The 23,292-nt window shown below is 43.1% G+C and overlaps 1 protein-coding gene across 3 annotated transcripts in view; it reads left to right on the top strand.

Annotated features, from left to right (window-relative positions):
• The window catches only part of CACNG5 (calcium voltage-gated channel auxiliary subunit gamma 5), a 28,209-nt gene extending 7,761 nt beyond the window's left edge, over positions 1-20,448 (top strand). For 2 of the 3 annotated variants that reach the window (XM_030534429.1, XM_030534431.1), the window contains exons 2-6: positions 13,258-13,493; positions 14,914-15,000; positions 16,033-16,173; positions 17,460-17,605; positions 18,915-20,448. In XM_030534429.1, the coding sequence (XP_030390289.1) occupies positions 13,286-13,493; positions 14,914-15,000; positions 16,033-16,173; positions 17,460-17,605; positions 18,915-19,172 (840 nt within the window). In that variant the 5' untranslated portion in view covers positions 13,258-13,285 and the 3' untranslated portion in view covers positions 19,173-20,448. Of the gene's footprint in view, positions 1-5,854; positions 5,858-13,257; positions 13,494-14,913; positions 15,001-16,032; positions 16,174-17,459; positions 17,606-18,914 lie in introns of all 3 variants that reach the window. The other variant, XM_030534430.1, reaches the window with a different exon arrangement.
• Positions 20,449-23,292: the final 2,844 nt, after the last annotated feature.

The following is a 23,292-nucleotide window of genomic DNA, read 5'->3' as shown; positions in this document are numbered from 1 at the left end:
CTTCTGAAATATTCATATTCAGGTTGTGCCCAAAATGTGCTAGGTGTTTTCCAAGCACAAAGAGCAAAGGTCTGAGTGGTGACAGGCACACGCCATGCTAGTGCTAGGTGTCGAGGGTTTGCTTTTTAAAAACTGGGTTTATTTGTATTATGAAAACTTGACGTTAGGGTTTCTTTGGTTTTGGTTTGCTTTGGAGTGGCACTTGTTGGGATTGACGTGAGGGAGGGTGATGGTGGGAAGGGGCGCGGGAAAGGAGAGGGGTATAGAAGGGAAGTGAGGCTGGGAAGTTGAAGGGGGCACTGATAGGGGATGGGATGAAGGAACAACCAGTGGCAATAGAGCAGATAAGGAAAAGATGCTCAATGTTGAAGTGTCAGAGCTGAATGAACGATGGTGTCAGGAGGTTGCAGAGGCTCTGCTGCTGCTCCTCATCTGGAGGGAGGGATACTGGGGCTTGTGTTGGTCCCTCTGCCACCAATTCAGGGGACTGGAAGGCTTTAATTCACACCCTACACCGTCATCTATATCCAGTGCTGGCTGTTCCCTGCAAATTCCTTTTGGATGCTGCTGTGGAAGATTCAAGGGTAGGGGGGCATGGCTTGTTATCCCGTGCAGGTCCCTTGGGGTCTGGTGGGAAGGGTGGACAAAGGCTCTGTCCCTCTATTGCAGATGATGCTGTGTATTTTGGGGGATGTGAACATTTCCAAAGTCCACTGCCTGTTTTAATCATTATTTGCATCAGGGGCGCAGGTAAAGACCTCCACCAAGATTGAGGCTCCATTGTGCTAGGCCCGGAATAGATGGTCCCTGCTCCAAAGAGCTCACTCTATAAATAGATAAGACAGAGAAAGAGCTGAGGAGGAGCACAAAGAGGAGAAGCGGGTGTGGATGGGGAAGGTTAAGTTTTAGGATATAAAATTGTAGATGTGTTGGGAACGGCAACAGACTCATCTGCATTTCTGCAAGGATTTTCTTGTTGTGTCTCCTGGGACATTAGCAATTCAGCCCAGGAGGTTGTAATGAATCTTGCTGAAGTCATAGGAAGCACAGAGTTTGAATACATCAAAAGAGCCATGGTACATTCGTCTATCTATGCTTCAAAATCGCACTCAAACTGGATAACCGATGATGGCAGTTAGGATGCGTTCCAAAGAAAGTTAATTGGGGACATGAAGCAAAGCGAGAGGGAGGAATCCTCACCAAAGGATTAGTCTTGACCCCTGTCATAATCAGGATGATGTTACGGCTGGATTTTTAGGGGTGCTATTCTATTGCCATCTGAGTGGCCCCAGATCCAGCTGCTTTAGTAAAGCCATAAGTAAACAAAGGTTGCACTTGGTTAGTTGATTTTAATGTAGCTGGCGAATGCCCAGGGGTTGCTAAGCTGCATGTCTGAAGTGTTTATACCGAAGTCAGTCTCTGGTTTAATTCGGATACCATTTCCATGCTCAGTGAGTTTGTGGCAAGGCTGGTTTCTAAGTGGTGAAAAGAGATGTAATCTGCTATTGGGCTGACTACTAACAGCAGCATCTGCAGGGTGCTGCTCCGTGGTAGTAATTGTCTTTAATAAGGCAGGTCTCTGAGTCCCTCTCTGCACACTCACAAGCTCTACAGTGTACAGTCTGCAGCACTCTCTGCTCGAAGATGGATAGTGCTCTGGGGATTTCTTTTCAGGCTCATCTTGCTTTCTTTCACTTGTCACGAGGAAAGGGAAGACCACTTTGCAAAATGGAATCCATGACAATGTTCCCAAGCAGGAGCTGCATGGAAACATTCAAGAGTGGGGAGAACCCCCTCTATTAATCAGAAGCTGCCCTGTTTTAAAACCTCTGCTATACAGACGTCTTTACTTGTGTGTGTTGCCTGGAATGTAAGAACCCTAGAGAGCAGTGAGGTGGAATTTCTAGTTCGGCTCTTGGGGTTGTTCCCTCCAGCCTCACTTCTGCTTAACTTAACTCCAGCTCTCATGTCACTGCCTGTAGCTCCCTAGCTGCATCAGGCACTCAAAGAGATGGGCCGATAGGGGAAATGTTGATCAAGAGCCTAATCCTCCACTTATCTGCCAATGCATGTGCTACAGATCAGAATAATCTGGGAACATGGAGAATCCTTCTCTCTATGCCTTCTGTAATTAACATCCTTTAGCAATGAGTTATTGTTAGCCTATGTTGGTAAAACTTTATAGCACAGAGAAATTTCATGACTTAATGTCTAATTCATGGTTTATACAGGGCTAAGGTGGTTGGCACTGTAAGAGCATGTGGGATTTTTTTCATTTCTAGTTCAAACTAAAACGTCTTAAAAATATCTTGTGTGTCTGGATGCAGAAAAGATGTCCAGGTTTTTAATCTGTCACAATACATTTTACTATCCTGCTGGAAAAGTTATGAAAGGAGATTTTGTTTCTCTCTTTAAATACAAGAAATGCCTTAAATTTGTCAGTAACTTTGTGAGACTGAGGATGGATCTCGATCTCCAGTGACATGAATGATGATTTGCGCATCTTAAACCTCAAGATGACACCAGTAATCATGACACCAGTAAGTAATAATGCCTGGCAAGTTTTTGTCTTAAATGCACCCTCTGATATGGGTGCTATATAGACACACAGTGAGACACAATCTCTGCCCCAAAGTGCTTACAGTCTAAATAGACAAGTCAAAGGGTAAGAGGGGGCAGGCACAGAAAGATGAGTGACTTAGCAAAGGTTACACAGCAAGTTGGTGGCAGAGCTGGGAATAGAGCCCTGGTCTCCTGGCACCTAGTCCAGTGGGAAATCTGCTTCCATGTATGTTGATTTAGTCTAGTGGGATTTTTATTGTCTTCATCTTTCTAGGATGTTGGTACCTCTTTTCTTATATTAACAGTATTACTTCTGTACGAAAACAACTCAAAACAATGGTAACTTTGCCATTGAATTCAGTGGTAACAGGTCAAGCCCGGATATGTGATACGTCCTTCAGAGTTAAACCCTTCTCCCAGTGCAGTCCCTTCCAAAACTCACATCGCCTTAAATGAAAATGGAAGCTTGCCTTAAGTGTGTGCTTGTGCTACAGATTCACATTTGCAGTCAGTCCTAGTCAATTCTTGCTAGTTCTTGCTTCTCCTTTGCCATTTTTTTACTATTAGTTTTTTCCTTAAAACTTCCTTAAAATATAATCCGTAGTGTCCCCCTTTGCAGAAATCAAGACAGTTGTAACTGTTTGTTAGGCCTTTGATCTGGTAACTTTCAGCTCTGGCAAAACAAGGTTTACAACTTTGTCAGAGACAGGATACTTGAAACTAACAGCTTGTCTCATCGTCTTTCAGGCCTGTGCTTGGATGTTCTTATCCAGACCTCCGTGGTCGTCTTGTTTGCTTCCCCCCCCACATTAAGTTAGGTCAACACAGTCCTACAGAAAATTCTAATAACCCACCATAGTTACACATTAACTTTACATCACATGTTTACTGCCCATCAATAGCCATAGATTAATGTATAGCAATTCCACATCATCGCAAAGGCCATATAAGTACCATAGGTAGATAATTGACTCCGTCTGGTGCATAAGGAAACTGGGAATCTCTCACTTAGCCAGGGCTCAAACCATTCTGTGCTCTGTAGATCAGCAACATCTTAAATTGCACCTGGAAGTCAGTACAAGTATGGTAATTTCATCCACTACCAGGTTAAATCAGAACTGGCCTTGACGTGAAGGCGGCATGTCCAGTTACCAATCCTCTAAACCATCTGCTCCTCTCCACTTTTCACTGAACTATTGTACATTCAGCTAGAGTGTGCTGCTTTCAGGGTCTGTATTAAAATTTAAAGCCTCCATTTGAGGCAGACATATGTGAGTGTGAGGTAACACAAAATGCTGAAGGCAAAATAGGATTGCTAGTTTGTTGGATTACTAGACTGTAAACATTTAGAATATAAAAGGGAAAGTGCTGCCAGTATGATATAGTGCCATGAACAGAGGTCAGTGGACACGTATCCTAATCAGTAACACGGAGCAATGAGAATTCTGCAGCCTAGAGTGAAATTCACAATTGATTCTTCTCCCTCCAGGTTTATCTGCAGACTTCTACAGTGATGAATATTCCTCCTTCGTAAATCTTGCATCCGGATCTGATTACGTGTTAGCGTCTGGATTTTTGAATGATGCTGTTACTCGGGAATTCACAGAGTAGCACAGCAAGTAGATTAATATTGTATACAGGCTTTTGAATGCCTGGGTGCTGACTGCATGACGTGAAAGGACTAGCAAAAGAAAGGTGACGTTCCTTGTTAGTAATTAAGAGTTTATGTAACTAAACTTTGAATTAATAGGAAGTATTCAGAGGTCAGGGACAACTTAGATCCTGCTTTTCTTTTGAATCAATTTGTTCAAATATTTCTATCAAACCACTCGGTCAGAATCTCACTGTAACATGGACAGACAGCCTGCACCTCCCTTTTAGTTTCTCTGTTTTCTCAGCCCTTTATGTTTCTCATTTTAATCATTTTGACAGAGGCAACTGAGACTCGTATGGTCTGGGACCTTCCTACCCAAGAGGTTACTTTTCTCTCTGTGCTCTGTCCCAATAGCTGCACGTCTGCTGGCTGCTTCTGCAGATTTGAACTTTTGAGAGCCAGACGCAAAGGCATTTGTTGTGGAGGGTCCTAGGCTTGCTGCCTTGGCCGATCCCCCGGAACCTGAGCTTTGCTGACCTTCAAAATGTGTTGGTTCTGCTTGCTGAGTGTAGGCAGGGTATGTTGAATGTGAGCTTTCCAAGGTTATGTTTTGATCTAGCAACTAATATGTAAATGAGGTCTTGAAAATATGCACATGACCTAAAATGGCATCTATGCAAGCTATTGTCCTGTCCCCCCGACACATTATTTAGAAATTGCTAGGGCCATTGAAAGCCAGTCATAGCCATTGTACGGTGTGTTGTGAATGAGGCTGGGCCTTGTAGTCACCTCACTACAGAAGTTGCATGGGGTGTGTAGTGTACAGTGTAGGGAACCACTTGAAGAGGTAAAACAGTCTTCTGTTTAGGATCCGGGACTAGGATTCAGAAAACCTGGGCTCAGTGCCTGCCTCTGCCATAGTCACCCTATGTGACCTTAGGAATGTTGCTTACCCTTCCTGCACCTTTAAGTTGTCAAAATGAAGCACAGTGTAGTTTGTCAATCAAAAGGGGACTTTCACACACCAGAATGGAGTTTGTAGACTGACGCAGACATATACAGTCTTGTCACATTGCCGGTTCAGAGTACTGGCAAGTGTGGCTTTTCCACCAGTCAGCACTGCTTGGAACTGGAGAGCAGCAGGGGGAGATTTTCAAAGGTGCAAAGGGCAGTAAAGTGCTCCCACCCACTGGATGTCAATGGAAGCTGGGTCCCTAACTCCCATATGTGCCTTTGAAAATCTCCCTGTTGACAGGTAAGAAGTTGGCTCCCTGCTTAAGAGTCCCTTTTATTTGCTGGGACAGGGCCAAATAGCTGAAAAGCCATCTTGGTGGGACACGCTGAGCCAGATCTTCAAAAGCACCCAGTGTGCTGGGTGTCACAATGAGAGTTTCTGGTTGCTGCGTACCTTCGAAAACCTGACTCTTATTTGGGTGTCTCACTGGAGCTGAGGTCTCTTGAAAACCCAGCCCAACAGAGACTAGAACTGTCTGGGTAGCTGTGGAGCCTCATCCTCCTGGTCTGTTCTGCCTCCGTTCTCTCAGTGGGGAGTGGGCTCAGAGCATCTTCATGTAGGTCAGTTGACCTTTGTTCTTTCCACTAGGCTGTAAGCTAAGATCTGGAGTAAGATGTGATACAAGGCAATCCATGGCGGTGTCTGCTCTCTTGTAACATCATCCTGTTTGGGTCTGCATTGAGAAGGTGAGGATTTGCCTGACCATGAGTCTGTCTGGCATTGTGCTGTGTCCACTGGTATCCTTGCTAATTGTCTTAAAGCAGTCGGACAAACTGGGACAGTGCTTCCATCGAGTCTGGACTCTCTGCAACTTTGCAAAGTTAAGTTTGGAAAGATCCATTCTCCCTTGACCTATTTATCCTTGGCCTCTTGTATGGGCTGCATTGTGTCCTGAGGAGGAGACCTTTGTTCTTCAAAGCCCTTTATTTTTAGTCCAACGAAAAAGCTTTGCTGCAACTTAGTGGGGAGTTGGTCTCTCTTACCCCATCCTTGCACTCTCTTTCTGAACTTGCTAGCTGCTACCTGCTTCCCTACTGTTCTTCATGAACTTGAAAGCTCACTCAGTGGGTTTCACCTTCCTCTTTTCACTATGCTCTACTTGTTTCTCTTTATTTTCTCCTTAATCTCTGCCTTTGCTTTAGTTCCTCTCCTAATTCTAACTTTGTGTGTGTGGGCGCGTTTACCTTATAGCCTCGATTCTCTCCTGCTCTCCCTGCCTTGCCCTAGCACTACGCTTTTGAAATCACACAACCGGGCCACCCCATTTGTCCTGCTGCATCCCAGTGTGTGTCCATAAATGAAACATTTTCTCTTGTCAACTGAGAGAACTTTCTCAGTGCCTCACTTTGCCGCAAACAGCAGTAAACTGAAGACTGCATTCTAGCAAGTGGCTTCGGCACTAATAACTGTCATCTTCGCTTGATTTAGCTCAGCTCTTTCAACCGGGACCTGGGGTTGAAAGGAGAGTCGTTTGCCATTGGCATTTGAGAGCTTTAAAGCTTGGATCTGTTGTTGTGGTCAGTGTTGTTCAGCCAGTTGAAATACAGATTGATTTATTTTTCACAACCCACTTACATAGACAATGGTGATTGCTCTTGCTTTGGTCTCTCTCCTGCTGCCATAGAGAATTTGGTTCAGAGATCAGGTCCAGAATAATAATTTATTTTTGAGATCTTGGAGAAATGGGTAAGAATGTCAAGTAAGTCACTCATGCGCTTTGATGAACAGCATTTGTAATGACAACAGTGTTCGTTTCAAAGGTTTCTGAAGGGGTCTGTCGTAGAGAGGTACATGCACAATTATCATTGGAGTGTTATATGTATAAACCAGGCGAGAAAGCATTAAGACTGCAGATTACATTCCAGACTTTCTGTATTCGTCCCTGGACTGGTACCAAAAGAGTGTAGTGAGACTGAAGGAGCAGGGACAGTTCTAAGGATCAGGATCTCGCAAATCACCAGTGTTAAAAAATTAATTCTTCACATGATTTCACTGGAACCCCAACAATCTCCTTTCTTCAGTGGCACCATGGATTCATTTAGAGAGAGATTTTCAAAGGCATAAAGGACAACTGCCCAATTCCTACTGAAAGTCAAACCTATCTCCTGTTTGTACCTTTGAGAAATCCCCCTCTTACGAGCCATTCACAAGGCATAACAGCCATATTAGTATTGTATTACTGTAGCACCTCAGAGCCCAAAAAAACCCCTGTCCCTGAACCAAGGAACTTAAATAGAAAGATGTACACAGGGTGGGGAAAGGGGCAGAGTGAACATTGTGATGGTGGCACATGTCATGTTACTGCCTCTATGTATGTATGTATGTATGTATGTATGTATGTATGTATGTATTTATTGTGAGTTTGGGAGACTTGGGCTAAGGGGGAGGAGAGAAGTGGGTAAGAGGGGCGATGCAGAGGTGAAGAGCCTGTGGGTGAGGCAGATGGGGAGGGTTGGTGCAAACAGCTGATCAGCACAGTGCAGAGAGGATCCAGTCAGAACTGCAGAAAGTTCTCCAAGAGGCCTGCAGCTTCTGCCCCTGATGGCTGGAGTCTCCTCTAGTGCCCTCAGAGTGTGTGAGGGGGACTCTCTTGCATAGTTCTGGGTTCAGGGACGTGCCGGGGAGACACATGGCCATGGCTGGGGTCCATTCTCTCCCTCAGTGTCTCTCACAAGTCCTCCAAGATCAGCTGTTAAAACCACATGAGAATTGAAGTGGGGGAGATGAAAGATTAGCAGCAATCAGAATGGCGTGATTTTGAAGTCTGACCTTTCAAGTTAGTGCTAGAAATACACCATTAAACCAGTACAAATTCTGCCAGACCAGTATATTTTTTGCAAGCACTGGTCCTGGACAAGGGATCAGAAAGAACAATCCCTGCAGTACATTAAAAACTCACTTCTGATTAGCCTCAATGGACTTTAAGGTGCTCATCACTTCTCGGGGCATGTCGATACGGCAAGGTAGCGTGCGGCAAGGTGGGTGTAAATCTACATTGCTGTAGTGTGCGATGCACTAACCATCCTTGGGGACCATGCTTCTGTACCCTAAAAGTTCTGTGGTGTGACTTGTGTGCTGCTGTTTCAATCAGCAATAGGTTGGAGCACAGAAGTAAGTTCTACATGGACAGTTAGTGTGCAGCAGGATACAGCAATGCAGATTGACACCCCAGCTTGCCATGTGCTAACTTACTGTATAGTCAAGCCCTCACAATCAGGCCCTGTGCTGGCAGTCCTGTTGACAATACATGAGCCAGGAATAGAATCCAGCTCCCTTAGTTGTTTTGGCTCAGAAGTATTAACAGGAGTAAAACACAGTAAACTTTTTTCTTGTAGACACTGTAGTCAGAAAAATATGACTCTATATGGACCCAGGGAGTAGAACTGACAAACAGGAAGGTGCCATACCTGCATAGCCACTTTTCTGATCACAACAGTTCCTTAGGGGATGGGGAAATATTCTCAAAGGGGCAAAGACCTTTTTTTCTTCTCAATTATTAAATGATTTTGGCTTTCAAGCCATAGAGGAGAGTTTGGTCAGTAGGAACAGAGTAGAGACGATTAAATGAAAGGGTTATAGATGTCTTTGGAGCAAGAATCTCTTCTTTTCCCCATAACCACCCATGCCTACTTGGCTTTGCCTCACCAATATATCAGAAAAAGTGTCATAGTGTTTCTACACACGTACAGCATGCATCTTGCTGCTGCTGATCTCTGTAGGGACTGTAATTGCATATGCTACTCTTTAGTGTGGGTATCTGGCAAGTGATGGTCACACAATTTCAGGCTTGAGAGCTCCTGCTGCCCGATGTTTGAATGAAAGAAGCAATCTCTGTTTTGTATCTTTATGGTGTTGCTAACCACATACAAAACCCCTTAGTCACTAGTGGCAAATATTGAACATCAGGGTTTCCCAGGAGCTGAGAAAATCATGTAAAAAAACAACAACAAAAAACAGACTCTTCATTAAAGCCATAGGCAAGGGTAATACCATGTAGTGGCAGGGTCTTGGCTGGGCCACATTCTTCAAGTGACAGCACTTTTTGTAGCTTAAGTCAGCATCTTACATGCACAGTCTATCTAATGTTAATGTAGAAAGAGTCAAGTATTTTTTTTTTCCAAGATTCAATTAACTTAGTTTTAGTGTTTAGGAATGGGATACTGTCATTTTAAATACTTTGAGCCTCTTCACCATGTATTTCTTTTGAAGCATAATGTTGTGTAAAGAACATTTACACTCAGGGAAAACTGCTTTCATCTTTTATTTTAATATTCTGTGTATGGTCTAATGGAAAGGCAGTGCAAAACTTTGTAGGTGAGGTTAATTGCTTGTGTTTATTTGATTGTTATCAAAGGGAAAGTACATTTTACTCTGCCTAAAGGATCTTAACTTGTTGGCTATCCTGCAGATACAAGGACTGTATCATTGTTCAGTGGCAGAAAGTACTTATCGTCACCTGCTTCCCAGGGCAGTAATCATGAGTCTGCCATAGCACTCTTCCTTTGCAGGTTCTCAAAGTGCTTTGCAAAGTGTGAAGTCTTACAGGTCCCCCTGTGAGTTACTGTATATACGTATTAATTTATCCATCTTAAAAAGCCAGGGCACGAACAGAATGGTGGTGTCTTCCTGACTCCCATGCCCCCATATTCCTCCGCTGACGCCACTAAACCCCACTCTCAGAGCAGGGAAAGTAACGCAGGACTCCTGATTCCCAGGCTTCCTGCTTTAATCGCTTGGTCCTTCCTTCACTTCAACAAGGAAGTTTACCAAAAAAAAAAAAAAAAAACCCTTAAAAATATCTTCCTTCAATTGTGCTTATTCCAAACTGAGCGTGTTCACACACTGACGTGGCCCATAATAACAAAAGGTGTGAAATGAAAAACAATTCAGTTACTTCAGTGCAAGCTAATGCACAGAGCAGCCCTAAGAGGCACAAGACCAAGCTATCCCATATTTCTGGTTAGTTATCCCCTCAGTGTTTTGGAAATGCTTCCAACAATTGATATGAAATTGTCTCTTCTGTTTATTTAGGAGTTTTCTGCCTTCCTTGTCGCCTTGCAATGTACACTTTAATTAAACACTGTGTTCTCTTTTGAATTCAATCAGCTACCGTTTTATTATTTGAAGCTTTACATAGCTTGAACAGTGCATGTGCAATTTTAAAAGTAGGACAAGGAAGATGTTGCCTTCTGCTTCTGTGTTAAATTTGGTTGGTTTGTTGTCAAGAGGGAATTTTGTTTGTTTATTTCTGTTGTTTTCTGTAATGCTCAATAAGAACCAAACACACTTGGGAAAGGCTGCATGATAGTCCCCTTATCTGTAGCTCATCTTGTGTCTTTGTAAAATCAGTAAACAGATCTAGCTACCTGATTCCCACCACCAAGCTACAATTGCTTTAGCAAAACCTTCTTCGTTGCCTCTCAGTTCTCTAACCTGTCATTTGCTGTGATTTTTCTTCTGTCTTAGTTATGCATTTGCCCTGTGGCTCAGAGCCCTTAGTGCCTTGTCAGGGAGCAGTGAACTTTTGAGAACATAAGAATGACCATACTGGGTCAGACCAGTGGTCCATCTAGCCCAGCATCCTGTCTCTAAGGTGCTTCAAGTACTCCTGTTCTTTTTGCGGATACAGACTAACACGGCTGCTATTCTGAAACTTGTCTTCCAATAGTGGCCCATGCCCAGGGGTTCAGAGGGAATAAACAGAAAAGGCCAAATTACTGAGTGTTCCATCCCCTGTTGTCCAGTCCCAACATCTGGCAATCAGAGGCTTAGGGGCACCCAGAGCATGGGATTGCGCCCCTGACCATCTTAGCTAATAGTCATTGATGGACTTATCCTCCATCTAATTCTTTTTGGAACCCAGTTATACTTTTGGCCTTCACAGCGTCCTCTGGTAATGAGTTCCACAGGTTGCCTGTGCATTGCTTTTGTTTGTTTTAAACCTGCTGCCTATTAATTTCATTGGGTGTTCCCCCTGTTTCTTGTGTTATGTGAAGGGGTAAATAACACTTCCTTATTCATTTTCTCCATACCATTCGTGATTTTATAGACCTCTATCATATTCCTCCTAATCGTCTCTTTTCCAAGATGAACAGTCCCATTTTTTTTCTCTCTCCTCATATGGAAGTTGTCCCATACCCCTAATCAATTTTGTTGCCCTTCTCTGTACCTTTTCCAGTTCTAATATATCTTTTTTTGAGATGGGGCGACCAGAACTGCGTGCTGTATTGAAGATGTGGGCATACTGCGGATTTATATAGAGGCATTATGATATTTTCTGTTTCATTATCTATCCCTTTCCTAATGGTTCCTAACATTCTGTGAGCTTTTTTAGACTTCTGCTTAACATGAGCAGATGTTTTCAGAGAAAACTCAGTGGTTTGAGCATTGGCCTGCTGAACCCAGGACTGTGAGTTCAATCCTTGAGGGGGCCATTTAGGGAACTGGGGTAAAAATCAGGGGGTTGGTCCTGCTTTGAGCACGGGGTTGGATTAGATGACCTCCTGAGGTCCCTTCCAACCCTGATATTCTATGATTCTAATTATTCACAGTAACTCCAAGATCTCTTTATTGAGGGGTAACAACTAATTTAGACCCCATCATTTTGTATGTATAGTTGAGATTATGTTTTTCAATATGTATTACTTTGCATTTATCAACATTGAATTTCATTTGCCGTTTTGTTGCCCAGTCAGCCACTTCTGTGAGATCCCTTTGTAATTCTTCGCAGTCTGCTTTGAACTTAACTTGGGGAATTTTCTGTCATCTGCAAACTTTGTCACCTCATTATTTATCCCCTTTTCCAGATCATTTAGGAATATGTTGAACAGCACTGGTCCCAATACAGTTCCCTGGGGGCCCCCCACTACCTCTCCACTGTGAAAACTGACCATGTATTCCTACCCCTTGTTTCCTACCTTTTAACCAGTGATTGATCCATGAGAGGACCTTCCCTCTTATCCCATAACTGCTTACTTTGTTTAAGAGCCTTTGGTAAAACTTTAATAAGTAAAATGACCTTTGGTAAAATCTTGTCAATTTGCAATGTCATCTGGAAGGCTCACTGAGAATGACTGAATTCTGCAAATTAGCAAGTAAAGGAACAAACACAATAAAAAAGTAAATAAAGTGAGGCTAATGCATTGCACAATATACTTCATTCATCTCTCTAGCAAATGTCATTTAGCGTATGGGCCACAGTGCATTTAGTAAAATTACAAACTCTTAATAATATGAGACTTCAATCTAGCCCCCGATGGCAAATTGTTTCTCACGGGAGTGGAGAGACAATTATTCACACGGAAGAATGGCTCCGGGTGTATGTGGCTAAGTGCAGATCACGATGGTTCTCAAGTGTACATGGGTTTGTAATGTGTTTTGGATCCTTGTAGATGAAAGGTTCTAGATAAATGTAAGGTATTATTTAGGCCTTGATCTGTGAAGACTTACACCTATGCTTCACTTTATACATTGTGCATAGTCTCATTGACTTCTATGGTATTAATTCCAACTCCAAAATGTGAGCATGCATGTAAAGCTCTGCAGGATTCGGACTTTAGATTGCAAGATCTCTGGGACAGGGAATGTCTCTCACTATGTATTTGTAGCTTAGAAATACTTACCTACTTCACCGGAGAGTCAGGAGGATAAAGATTGTGAGGCATTTGGCCACAGAAGTACCTAAGATAGATAATTAGATGGGGCCCCAATTTTGGTTGTAGAATGTAGGCAACTCAGTAACATCACTGATAAATAATAACAGTTCCAGTGTGTGTGTGTGTGTGTGTGTGTGTGTGTGTACACATCCCTAGGGCTGGATTTGTACATCCCAGAGGCAGTGTGTTCAGCAAGTCCATGAACACTTGGAGAGAGAAACTGTGTGGCAGTTGGGTAGCATATGGTTCAAATGCTTTGTCTCTCTGGGGAGTTTGTGATTTCTTTAAAGGTTTATTTCAGCTTGACCTAAATAAGTACGAAAGGGGAGGGCAAAGCTTTTTGTCACTTACAGACTTTAAAGAAAGCAAAGTTGGAAATAGATTGGCTGTGCTACAGCCCTGCTAATCACACCATCTTTTCTTCCCTCCAGCTATTCCTTATTGCTGTCTCGAACCCTGATGCTTTTTGGAATGAGCGCGTGTGGCAGGAAGGCTCTGACTCTGCTCAGCAGCGTGTTTGCTGTATGCGGTTTGGGGCTCTTAGGAATTGCTGTTAGCACCGACTACTGGCTTTACCTGGAGGAAGGAATCATCCTGCCCCACAATCAGACCACTGAAATCAAAATGTCGCTGCACTCTGGTCTCTGGAGGGTCTGCTTTTTGGCAGGTACGGTGTTTTGTACAAAGAACAGTTCACTCTTGTGATTTTCACATCATCTTCAATGAAGAAGCTTTACCCAGTAAAGCAGTGGGCCGGGAGCCAGGGATTTTAGTCACCTTTCGTGTTTTTGCTGCAGATGTTCTGCACAGACCTTGGGCAAGCCACTTAACCACTTCTTTGCTTCAGTTTCTCCACTTGCACAGGGGGGTTGGGGTGGTATAATTCCTTATGCATCAATTGTAACTTTACAATCGGTCCTGAATGAATGGTGGCACAGAGCTGTGCTGCTCAGGAGCACAGCAGGGAAGGAATTACTGAATCACAATTCTCTCCCTGGTTCTCCTCATGCTCCAGCAGGAAATAACCGGCTACTGGATGTGGAATGGGAGAGGCTAAATCAAGGCTCCATTGGTCCTTGCTCCTGCACACCCACTTTCTGGCCACCTGTGCAGTGGGGAGTAGCAGCTCTATGCAGATTACTTCCCCTTCCCTCCAGTGCAGTGACCTGTGATGCAAGTAGTCTGCATAAGGAAGTTGAGAGTTTTCCCTTGCATGATGGGATGAGGTCACAGTCCTGCTTTTTTTGTTTATAAAATGGTTTGCAATGCGGTGGTGCCAGGTGCTTTAGAAAGGCAAAGAATAATGATCACCACTGCTGTAATTCCCCCCCCCGCCAGTTCTTCAGGGGGGTTGCAAGTCTTGCACCACTGGTTTAAAAGAGTGCAAGGCTAGAGTAACCCAAATAATTTTCCTAAGGGGACCAAGCCAGTGGCAGAGCTAGGGGTCACCCAGATGTCCCAATTCACACTTCTGCGCTTTTTACTCACCAGACCATCCATTTTGATTAATCATGTGTTTTGTATCAAATGTTAAACCTTTGTTTTCCTCATCAAAAGTCATCCTAAGCCAAGCCCTCTCTAGCTAACTTAGAATTGCATGGTCTGTCAAAATCCCCCTCACTGCAGATTAGCACTTAGCTCTCAGAGCTTTCTCCTATTCAGGAACAGCTGTTTACATGCAGTTTGTTTGAAAATGCACAGTAGTACCCCATGTTACAATGAACTTCCCATAGCTTGAGCTTTGTTGTTTTCCATTTCCACTGCCCTTCAATAAATGTTCGGAATGACCAGCACAATGTGAATTTTGTATTTGCTGAGCTAACGTGGTAGATACATGAGACCAGCTCACAGTACTCCCTTAGCTATTACTCTTTTGCCAGCGACAGTTTAAAAAGCCAGTCCCTCAAGGATACAGTAGCTAGCAGGCATCTTTCTTCAGCACCACACGCTAACAGTTATGACTCAAAGAGCAGCAGAAAAGGAAGGTTTTTTGCATGCACTGAAATTCATGTAAAATAAAACCAACCTTCTATTAAAGAAAACATTTAATTAAATGACAAGCATGAATCAGACTCTTGTCCCTGCAGGTGAGGAGCGTGGCCGGTGTTTTACTATAGAATACGTCATGCCCATGAACGTCCAGCTGACGTCTGAATCAACAATCAATGTTCTAAGTAGGTGGTTTATTTACTTTTTTTGTTGTATCATTTATTCTTTAGTTAAAGTTCTAAGGAGTTACTAGGAATTACTTCAGAACTCAAGATGCAGAGGGAGGCTTCTGATTGCCTATTAGTGCTGTGTTGTAACGTACAACCAGTTGCTTATGTACAACTACACTTTTTACTTGGTGAAATGCCAGACATGCTCAAAAGTGTCTGATTATGTCTCCCCCTTATGCTGGGGTGCTCACAGCAGCTACAAGCTAGGCCCTGTATCCTGTCACTGGAGTGGTCAAGGCCAGTGGCTTTTTTGGGGATAGATGAGTTTACATTCTCTCCCCGCTGGTGACGAGTACAGCACATACAGATTGGGGCATTGCCCAGATTTAGATCCCCTGTGGGGTGGGATGACTTAAGGATGGAATGTCACAGCTCTCACTGTAAAGTCCTATGTTTTGTTTTTGTCACTTCGAAGGGCTGGTCCACACTAGGTGGGGGCGGAATCGAAGTATCTTAGTTCGACTTACCTGGCTGTCCTCATGGCGGCACGTAGACCGCCATGGCTCCCCCATCGACTCCACTTACTCCTCCTGCTGAGGTGGAGTATGGGTGTCGATTCAGGGATTGATTACTACCTGCATAGTGTAGACGTGGCCTAAGTGTGAACCTTAACCGTGCTTGGTACATTTTTGAGATGAGAATGACAAGTGTTTAGTGAAAAGACTTGCAATGCTACCACAGAAAATATCGGATGTGCATTTGTAAGGCTTCAGGTGGAAACCACTCATAATACAAACATTAACGTGTGTTCTCAGCCAGGTATAATTGCACCTTCAGTCAACTGCTTATCAAAGAAGATTTGGTGTGTTGGTTTGGGGGTGGGTGCCAGCACACACATGAGAGAGTAGGAGAGGAAAAAAAGAGATCTAGAGAAAGCTACAACTTGGAGATGTAAAGAACCTGGTCTGTGCAATCTAGCCCAGTTCTGGTGTTAGGTAGGGAGGGGCTAACTCTGTTCTCATTTTTCCTCCCCCTTTTTACAACCAGAGATGATTCGTTCTGCTACACCTTTCCCTTTGGTCAGCCTCTTTTTCATGTTCATCGGGTTTATACTGAGCAATATTGGACACATTCGGCCTCACAGAACCATCCTGGCCTTTGTATCAGGAATCTTCTTCATTCTGTCTGGTGAGTTTCATTGCAATGATCTTAACATTGCACTTGCTGTCTCATCTGCCTTGGTTTCCTCTGAAAGCCCTTGTACTTTGGGAAGGGATAATAGCCATATAAACCCACAAATTTGTAAAGCTGCAGTAACACTCTGTTAAATCCTTACTTTGGGCTATATTGTGCCATAGTATTTTTAAGCAGAACTCCTCATTGAAATCACTGGTGAGGTGGCACATTATGGTTAGACCCAGTCAAAATAGTCATCAAACTTTTTTTAAGATGAAAAATGGCTTTTCAACAAAATGGAAATTTTGTGGAAAATTACCTTTTCCATCAAAAATGCCTGGGCTTTCATCAAGAGCTTAATGTGAAAATTTTCATAGGGAAAGAAAAATTCCCAACCAGCTTTAATTATGACTGCTTCACTTGATCTGTGATATGATACTATGCAGTCTCTTAGCCTGGCACAATATATGAGCCTCAACCTCAGGAATTCCAGACCTATGGAGCCAGAGAAAATCAATATTAGAATTTACATCTCATAAGGTCCATCTATGAATAATGATGAAAAAAATACTAGACTCAAAAACTATTTTCCATAGTCCTGATAAATCTGCCTTTCCTTGTTTTATTTCTCTTTCTTGAGGCCTGTGGAAAAAAGCTGTGGTGAGAGGATTTTTTTTTTGTAGTTTTCAGCATTCTCCAGGAATATCTTTTAGCTTATTGTTTCGGTAACTTCGGGGGCTCTTAACTTGGTCTCCAAGTCTATTCCGTGCAGTATATAAATGGTAGCTCTTTAATAGCCAACTTTGGGACTGCAGTGGTATAATGAGACATGTAGGAGTTTGCATCCACAATTTATTACTCCCATAAGATTGGACTCTTAAAAAAAAACAAAAACAAAAACCAAGGCCCTTTATTTCTTATGGTAAGTCAGTCTCAGGGGATGTTTGAAACTTTAAAATAGTCAGCTGGGATCTTCCTACATGAGATAAGTCAATGTTTTATTCATAGCATTAGAGGAGTGTTAAACAAGCAGCTGTGACAACTGAGCTTTAAAGCATTTTCGTACATGGATCACTTGTAGTTCAGAAGAGTGTTGCTTAAGAACATAATGGTTTGACTAAAATGACATAAATGCGTTGATCCTTTCAATGGAGGAGAAGCCTGTTTCCCCAATTTTTTGAAATGCAGCCTACATATTTTAAATTTTAGATACAAATTTTCTCTGAAAGGAAGAACCACCGTGAGCTGCTTTGTGTCTTCACTGAGGAACGTTTCCTTCTGTCATTCTCCCTTCTCAGGTTTATCTCTGGTTGTGGGGCTGGTGCTGTACATATCCAGCATTAACGACGAGATGCTGAACCAGACCAAGGACTCAGAGACTTACTTCAGTTATAAATATGGATGGTCATTTGCTTTCTCTGCTCTCTCTTTCCTTCTCACAGAGGTACTTGTCAGTCGTGAGCTCTCTGGAGTGCCTATAAGGACACATCTATATTGCCCCACAGCTTGAACTACAGAGATATGAATAGCACTATGCACCAAAGGGCTGCCCTATAGCTCCCTAGGGTGGATGTTAACTAAAAGGTTCCTAGTCCACATTAACGTAGTCCTCTTCAAACAGGACTCCATTAATGCAAAGAAGGAAACTTTTATTCACGCCCGCAGTGTCCACACGGGGGAGTTAGTGCAGCACCTTTGTGCTTTCTGCTATTCACACCTGTGTAGTCCATACTGTAGGGCAGTGTAGTCTTGTCTGTTCTCAGGAGTTAAAATATTGACTGTTGGGCCAATCCATCAGGAATTGGTTGTTATGAAAAGGAGGATTGTGATGGGGTTTGAAAGGGCAAGAATCTTGAGGAGCCCCTAATCATTAGTAGACATCTATATGGAATGATAAACAAATAGGCTGATCCTGCTGCTGTCAGCTGAGCCTGTCTCCTGCCAGCCAGTGCAAACCCTGAATGCCAGTGGTCAAAGTAGGTTGAATCAGGAGAAGCAGGAGCACCTTGATGACAAGTGTATTGTTATCTCCGTGTTACAGATGGGGAAGCAGAGGCAGAAGTGACTTACCCAAGTCGGAAGGCCATTTGTCCAGTTTTAAACTGGTTTGTCCTCTTTTTGGGTGCTTTGTTCCCTGTTTGGTCCTGGCAAACCTGGACGTGATTTTGTCCAGTATTGGACAGGGGACTCTATTTTTAAAAGCAAAGTCACGCCAGCGGGGGCGGAGTGGCACACTCTTAAAGATGGCACCCCCTTGTGTGGCATGACCCTGCATGTACTGTGCATGAGAGGCCATGCCAGTGGGGGTGAGGTGTTGCGCTCCTCAAAATGGTGTCCTTCAGTGCAGTGTGACCTCACACATGCTGTGCATGAGAAAAGCCCTGCCCGTATGGGTGAGGTGCTGTGCTCCTCAAAATGGTATCTTCCTGTGCAGCGTGACCTCACATGTGCTGTGCATGAGATTGGCCATGCCAGTGGGAGCCGCTTCACGCTGTTCCTGAAACTACTGGAATGGCCACCCTATAACCAATGTCTTACCACAAGTCATTTGCAGAGCAAGGAAATGAAATTAAGTCTGCAGGCACCCAGTCTGATGCCCTGCCCACTAGACCATGCTGCTTTCATAACTGCACAGTTTTGTTTGTCCTTGGCAATGCCAGTACGGTTCCTGAGTATCATTCATTCATTTAGAATTAAATCAACCCAGGTCCCTATCCTGCGAGTCGCATCTGTTTCATTTTTTTCCCCTTCAGAGTGCTGGTGTGATGTCCGTCTACCTGTTCATGAAACGATACACGGCCGAGGAGATCTACAGGCCCCACCCCGGCTTCTACCATCCCCGTCTTAGCAACTGCTCTGATTACTCAGGGCAATTCTTGCACCCTGATGCCTGGGTGCGCGGACGCAGCCCCTCTGATATTTCCAGTGATGCATCTCTCCAGATGAACAGTAACTACCCTGCCCTGCTCAAATGTCCTGATTATGATCAAATGTCCTCCTCCCCATGTTGAATGGCAATTAACCCCATTGCCTACTTGGGATTAAGAGCAAGCAGCTGCTGTGTCCTGACTCAGTTTGTCATTTTTAGGCCACTCTTTCAGGACAATCCTCTATTTATATGATCATAGATGGTGTTAATCATTGCCTAGAGAGTGTGGTAGGTTTTTGGGTTTTTTTAAATGATGCTTACTCTGCATATCTGAAATACATCTAAGGTCCTGATCCCCCAGCCATTCCACACACCCAACAAGTAGTAGCTTTGGATGTGGAATAGATCCAGGATTGGGTTTAGAGAGGGTTTGATATCAAAGAACCACCAGTAGCAAAAATGCATTTCATGGTAGGTGGCACAAGCTTGTGTGTTTGTATCATTTTGCTGTAGATTTATTGGCATGAACGATACATGTACATTTCTAAGTAATGGTATTAATTAGAAGAGTATAAATTGCATCTTGATTTGACATTCACAATGATGGACCATCATTTCTGTGTATCATTTCTAAGTAGGCCATAATGATCAGTAGCCATCCCTCCCAACTATACCTCAGGGGATTTTCAGAGGTCTATAATTACATTAGGTTCCCACTGACTTTCTGTAGGAGCCAAGACATTCATTTAGGGCATTTGGCAAATCATGTCCAAAAACCATTCATGTTAGACCTCCCTCCAATACGGCTTTGAAAACTTTTGACATCAGAAAGGCAAATTCTTGAAAAAAGCGGTCAGATTCTCTGCTGATATAAACTGTCATAGCCCCGTGGAAGTCAATGGCACTCTGCTAATTTCCCCCAACTGAAGATCTGGTGGCAAATTTTATTTTTTACAGAAAATAGTATATTATTTCAAGCTTGATTAATTTTGCAGCGGACCTTCGTTGGGGACCTCGTTATTCATGAAAAAGTCAATGTTATACACTTCGGTCTTGGACGACTGAGAGCTACCAAGAGATGAATATGAGTCCATTTCTAAATTTAGTTTGGGGAACTGAAGGTGAAAATCTATATACAGTACTGTTGTAAAAAAAAAAAAAGATTATTGCAAGAACGGTGTCAAAATGTATGGTTTCTACTCTTGTTGTTTTAACAGCCTCAGAAAATGTCAGCATCAGAAAATTGTGCAGGTGTTTTTTGTATATTATATTTTAATTTAAAGTTTGATTGTACTAAATGTAATGCACTGACTTTCAGCATCATTACAATGTATTTGTAATGACCCTTCTACGATTTTATCATTACCATATATACTCGATCATAAGCTGGTTAGTTTATAAGCCGACCCCCGCCCCCAAGATGGATAAGTAAAAATGGAAATTTTTTATAATCCATTCATAAGCTGACCCTGTAACTCAAGGGTCAGCAAACTTTGGCTCCTGAGCCATCAGGATAAGCTGCTGGTGGGCCGAGATGATTTGTTTACCTTGAGGGTCCGCAGGCACAATGGTAAACCTAAGTAAAGAAAGTGTCCCAGTGTGGCAGCTGCTTACCCTGACAGGCCGGGACAGCAACTGGTGGGGAAATGTTTTTGGGGAGCCACAGCTTGCTCGGGGGGGCGTGGCTGAGCAGCACAGCTGCAGCCCGCCAGGAAAGCAGCGTGGCCAGAACTGGAGAGACGCTGGCCTCGCCTCTTCCCTTCTGTCTCTGCTGGCTGTGCTGCCTCTCCCTGCTGCCTCTGTTGGAGGGAGGGACTGTGTCCCACTTCTTCCCCTCTATACCCGTTCATAAGCTGACCCACTTCTCTGGTGCTGCCCTTTTTTACTAAAAAAAATTGGCTTATGAAAGAGTATATACAGTATTTACAAAATATTCCAAAATATGATCCCAGTTCTGTATCAGGATTCGATAACACAGACCCCTGTGCCCATTGAGTTCTGTGGGGCCCCTGCACAGATATATGGGTCTGTGCTTGCCGATCTGATGTAGTATCAGGGCTAATTCTATCCACCTATTCCAGATAAGAAATGTTATGTATATACTGTCGCCTTTACTCCTGAATAATTTGCTTTATTTTAAACCAGGGCATCATTTTGTACACTCCAGAATTTGTAAATATGGTTATTTATCTGTAAGTTTTTATATTCTCTCCCTTAAGGCATCTGTTTCTCATTTTAAAAATAATTTATATATTTATGTAATAGATTTGGTTTTAGGCATCTTTAAGCATTAAAAAACAACAACAGAACCCTTACATTAGAGCTTGATATTCATTACTATAGATAGAAGATGACCTGCTCAGTCCAGATGAAGGGTTTAAAAGCTGAGCTTCTTTTAATATGTGGTGTTGCAATGTGCAAATATATATAGGCCTGCAAACACATATGCTCGTTGTCAGGAAAACATCCCTTTTCAGAACAGTTATTAAGCGTCTTCTTAAATTCCATCAAAGTCCCATTGGATGGGTCTTCTTCATGTGCTTAGTGTGCTCTTGAAAGGCATGGACTTCAGCACATGCTTAAGCGCTATCGTGAATCAAGGCCAAGAGTAATCTCATAGAAGTCAATGGGACTACCCATGTGATAAAGTTTTCCATGTGTATAAGTGTTTGCAGGGCTGGAGCTCTGTTAGGGAGCCAGGCTATAATCAGGTACAGTAATTATTCACGCCTTTGCCATTTTGCCCACTGTTCAGTTTTCAGACTTTAATTTTCAATCTTGTTCATGTTTGGTTAGACTCTCAGTATACTGAGAGCATTTAGAATAGAACTGTTTTTACCGATGCAATGTTTATAAATTGATTAAATAAGTTTGATGGTATTTACATCTTAGATTCTTTTTTCCAGTTAATCAAGAACTGTGCATGAGGGGAAGAAATTTACGTGTTTTTATTTTAATAATAATCTTGAAAAAACACTGTGTCCACATTTGTTAGAAGAAGTGCCAGTTGAACAATACTACATGAGAATTGTTTGAAACCACTGGTTATCCGTTTCAGAAGTGATCTGCCATGCAGTAGATTCTCCAATTTACTTTTAATTCACCCCAACTCCTCTGTGTGGGAACCTAGCAGCTGTTGATTTTTTGTTACCTGACCCTGGTAAAGAATAATGGGGCAGGAGAGGAGGAAAGAAACCATCATTATTACAAAAGGAGTCTCTTCCATCTAAGTGGCTTAAAGCCCAGAATAAATCAAGGATGAAAATTGTCAAAGTAACTTATGTGGATCATTTTGCCTCCAAATGGAATTTAAGTTCAGTGAAGGTGCAAAAATTCCTCCTCAAGGGCTAGATTAGAGAGACCAAAAAAAAAATCTGTCTAGCTTCCACTCTGCTGTGCAGCTCCTAAAAACTTTAATTCCAAGGTGCCTGGGCATCTCAAGAGGCTTTGGAGAAAGATTTTATTTACAGAAGCCTCAAGAGCAAATTGCTTCCCATCAGCCATAATTCTTCCGGCCCAATTTTAAAAATGACTGGAGAGTCCGAAAGCAGATTCTCCTGAATGTCCAGTGACAGAGGCCTATACTCATCACTCCTCTATAGCCCAGTCCAGCTCCTACACAAGTCTTTCTGTTAGCTTCAATGGGAGCTGTTTCTGGCTCCTGCATCTGTTTTTGCCCCCATTTCTGTACTCTCATGGTCCGCTGCGCTGCTCATTTTCTAGAGAGGATTGGTGCTGTGTATGCAAGTCACTTAAGCACATGCTTATCTTTAAGCATGCGGGTAGTCTCACTGAAGTTCACTGGGACTACTTACATGCTTAAGTGCTTTGCTGAACTGAGGCCACTGACAATAAAATGAATAGAGAGAGGCACGTTGGGCAAGTGTGCTGAGTTTGGCCAGCTGTGTGTTTGAATGTGTGTGTCAGATCTGTGAATGGGGATAGACACCTCCCTGCTTCCCATGGAACGTACACAAGAACAAGCCTTAATGTGCCAGGCAAAAAGCTTTACAACCAGTGTCCCATCATGTCAACAACAGCCAGCCCTGTCAAGGCTGAATCTCCACTCTATTACTCCGAGTGCAGAAGGTGAGGGCTCGCAAGGATTTTAAAAATTAATACTGGCCACTCCAGGCTTGTATTAGACTCCCAAGGTTACAGTTTTTCTCTGACCTTGGCCTGGTAAATGCTGCCACCACCCAAATGCAAAAAAAAAAACCCAAAACCTTGGACCCAGGAAGGAGCACTTGGGAATTCCTCCC

This window comes from Gopherus evgoodei, chromosome 15 (genome assembly GCF_007399415.2).
Source record: "Gopherus evgoodei ecotype Sinaloan lineage chromosome 15, rGopEvg1_v1.p, whole genome shotgun sequence".
In the NCBI taxonomy this organism is placed as follows: Eukaryota; Metazoa; Chordata; order Testudines; family Testudinidae; genus Gopherus; species Gopherus evgoodei.
This window is presented reverse-complemented; position numbering and strand designations above follow the sequence as displayed.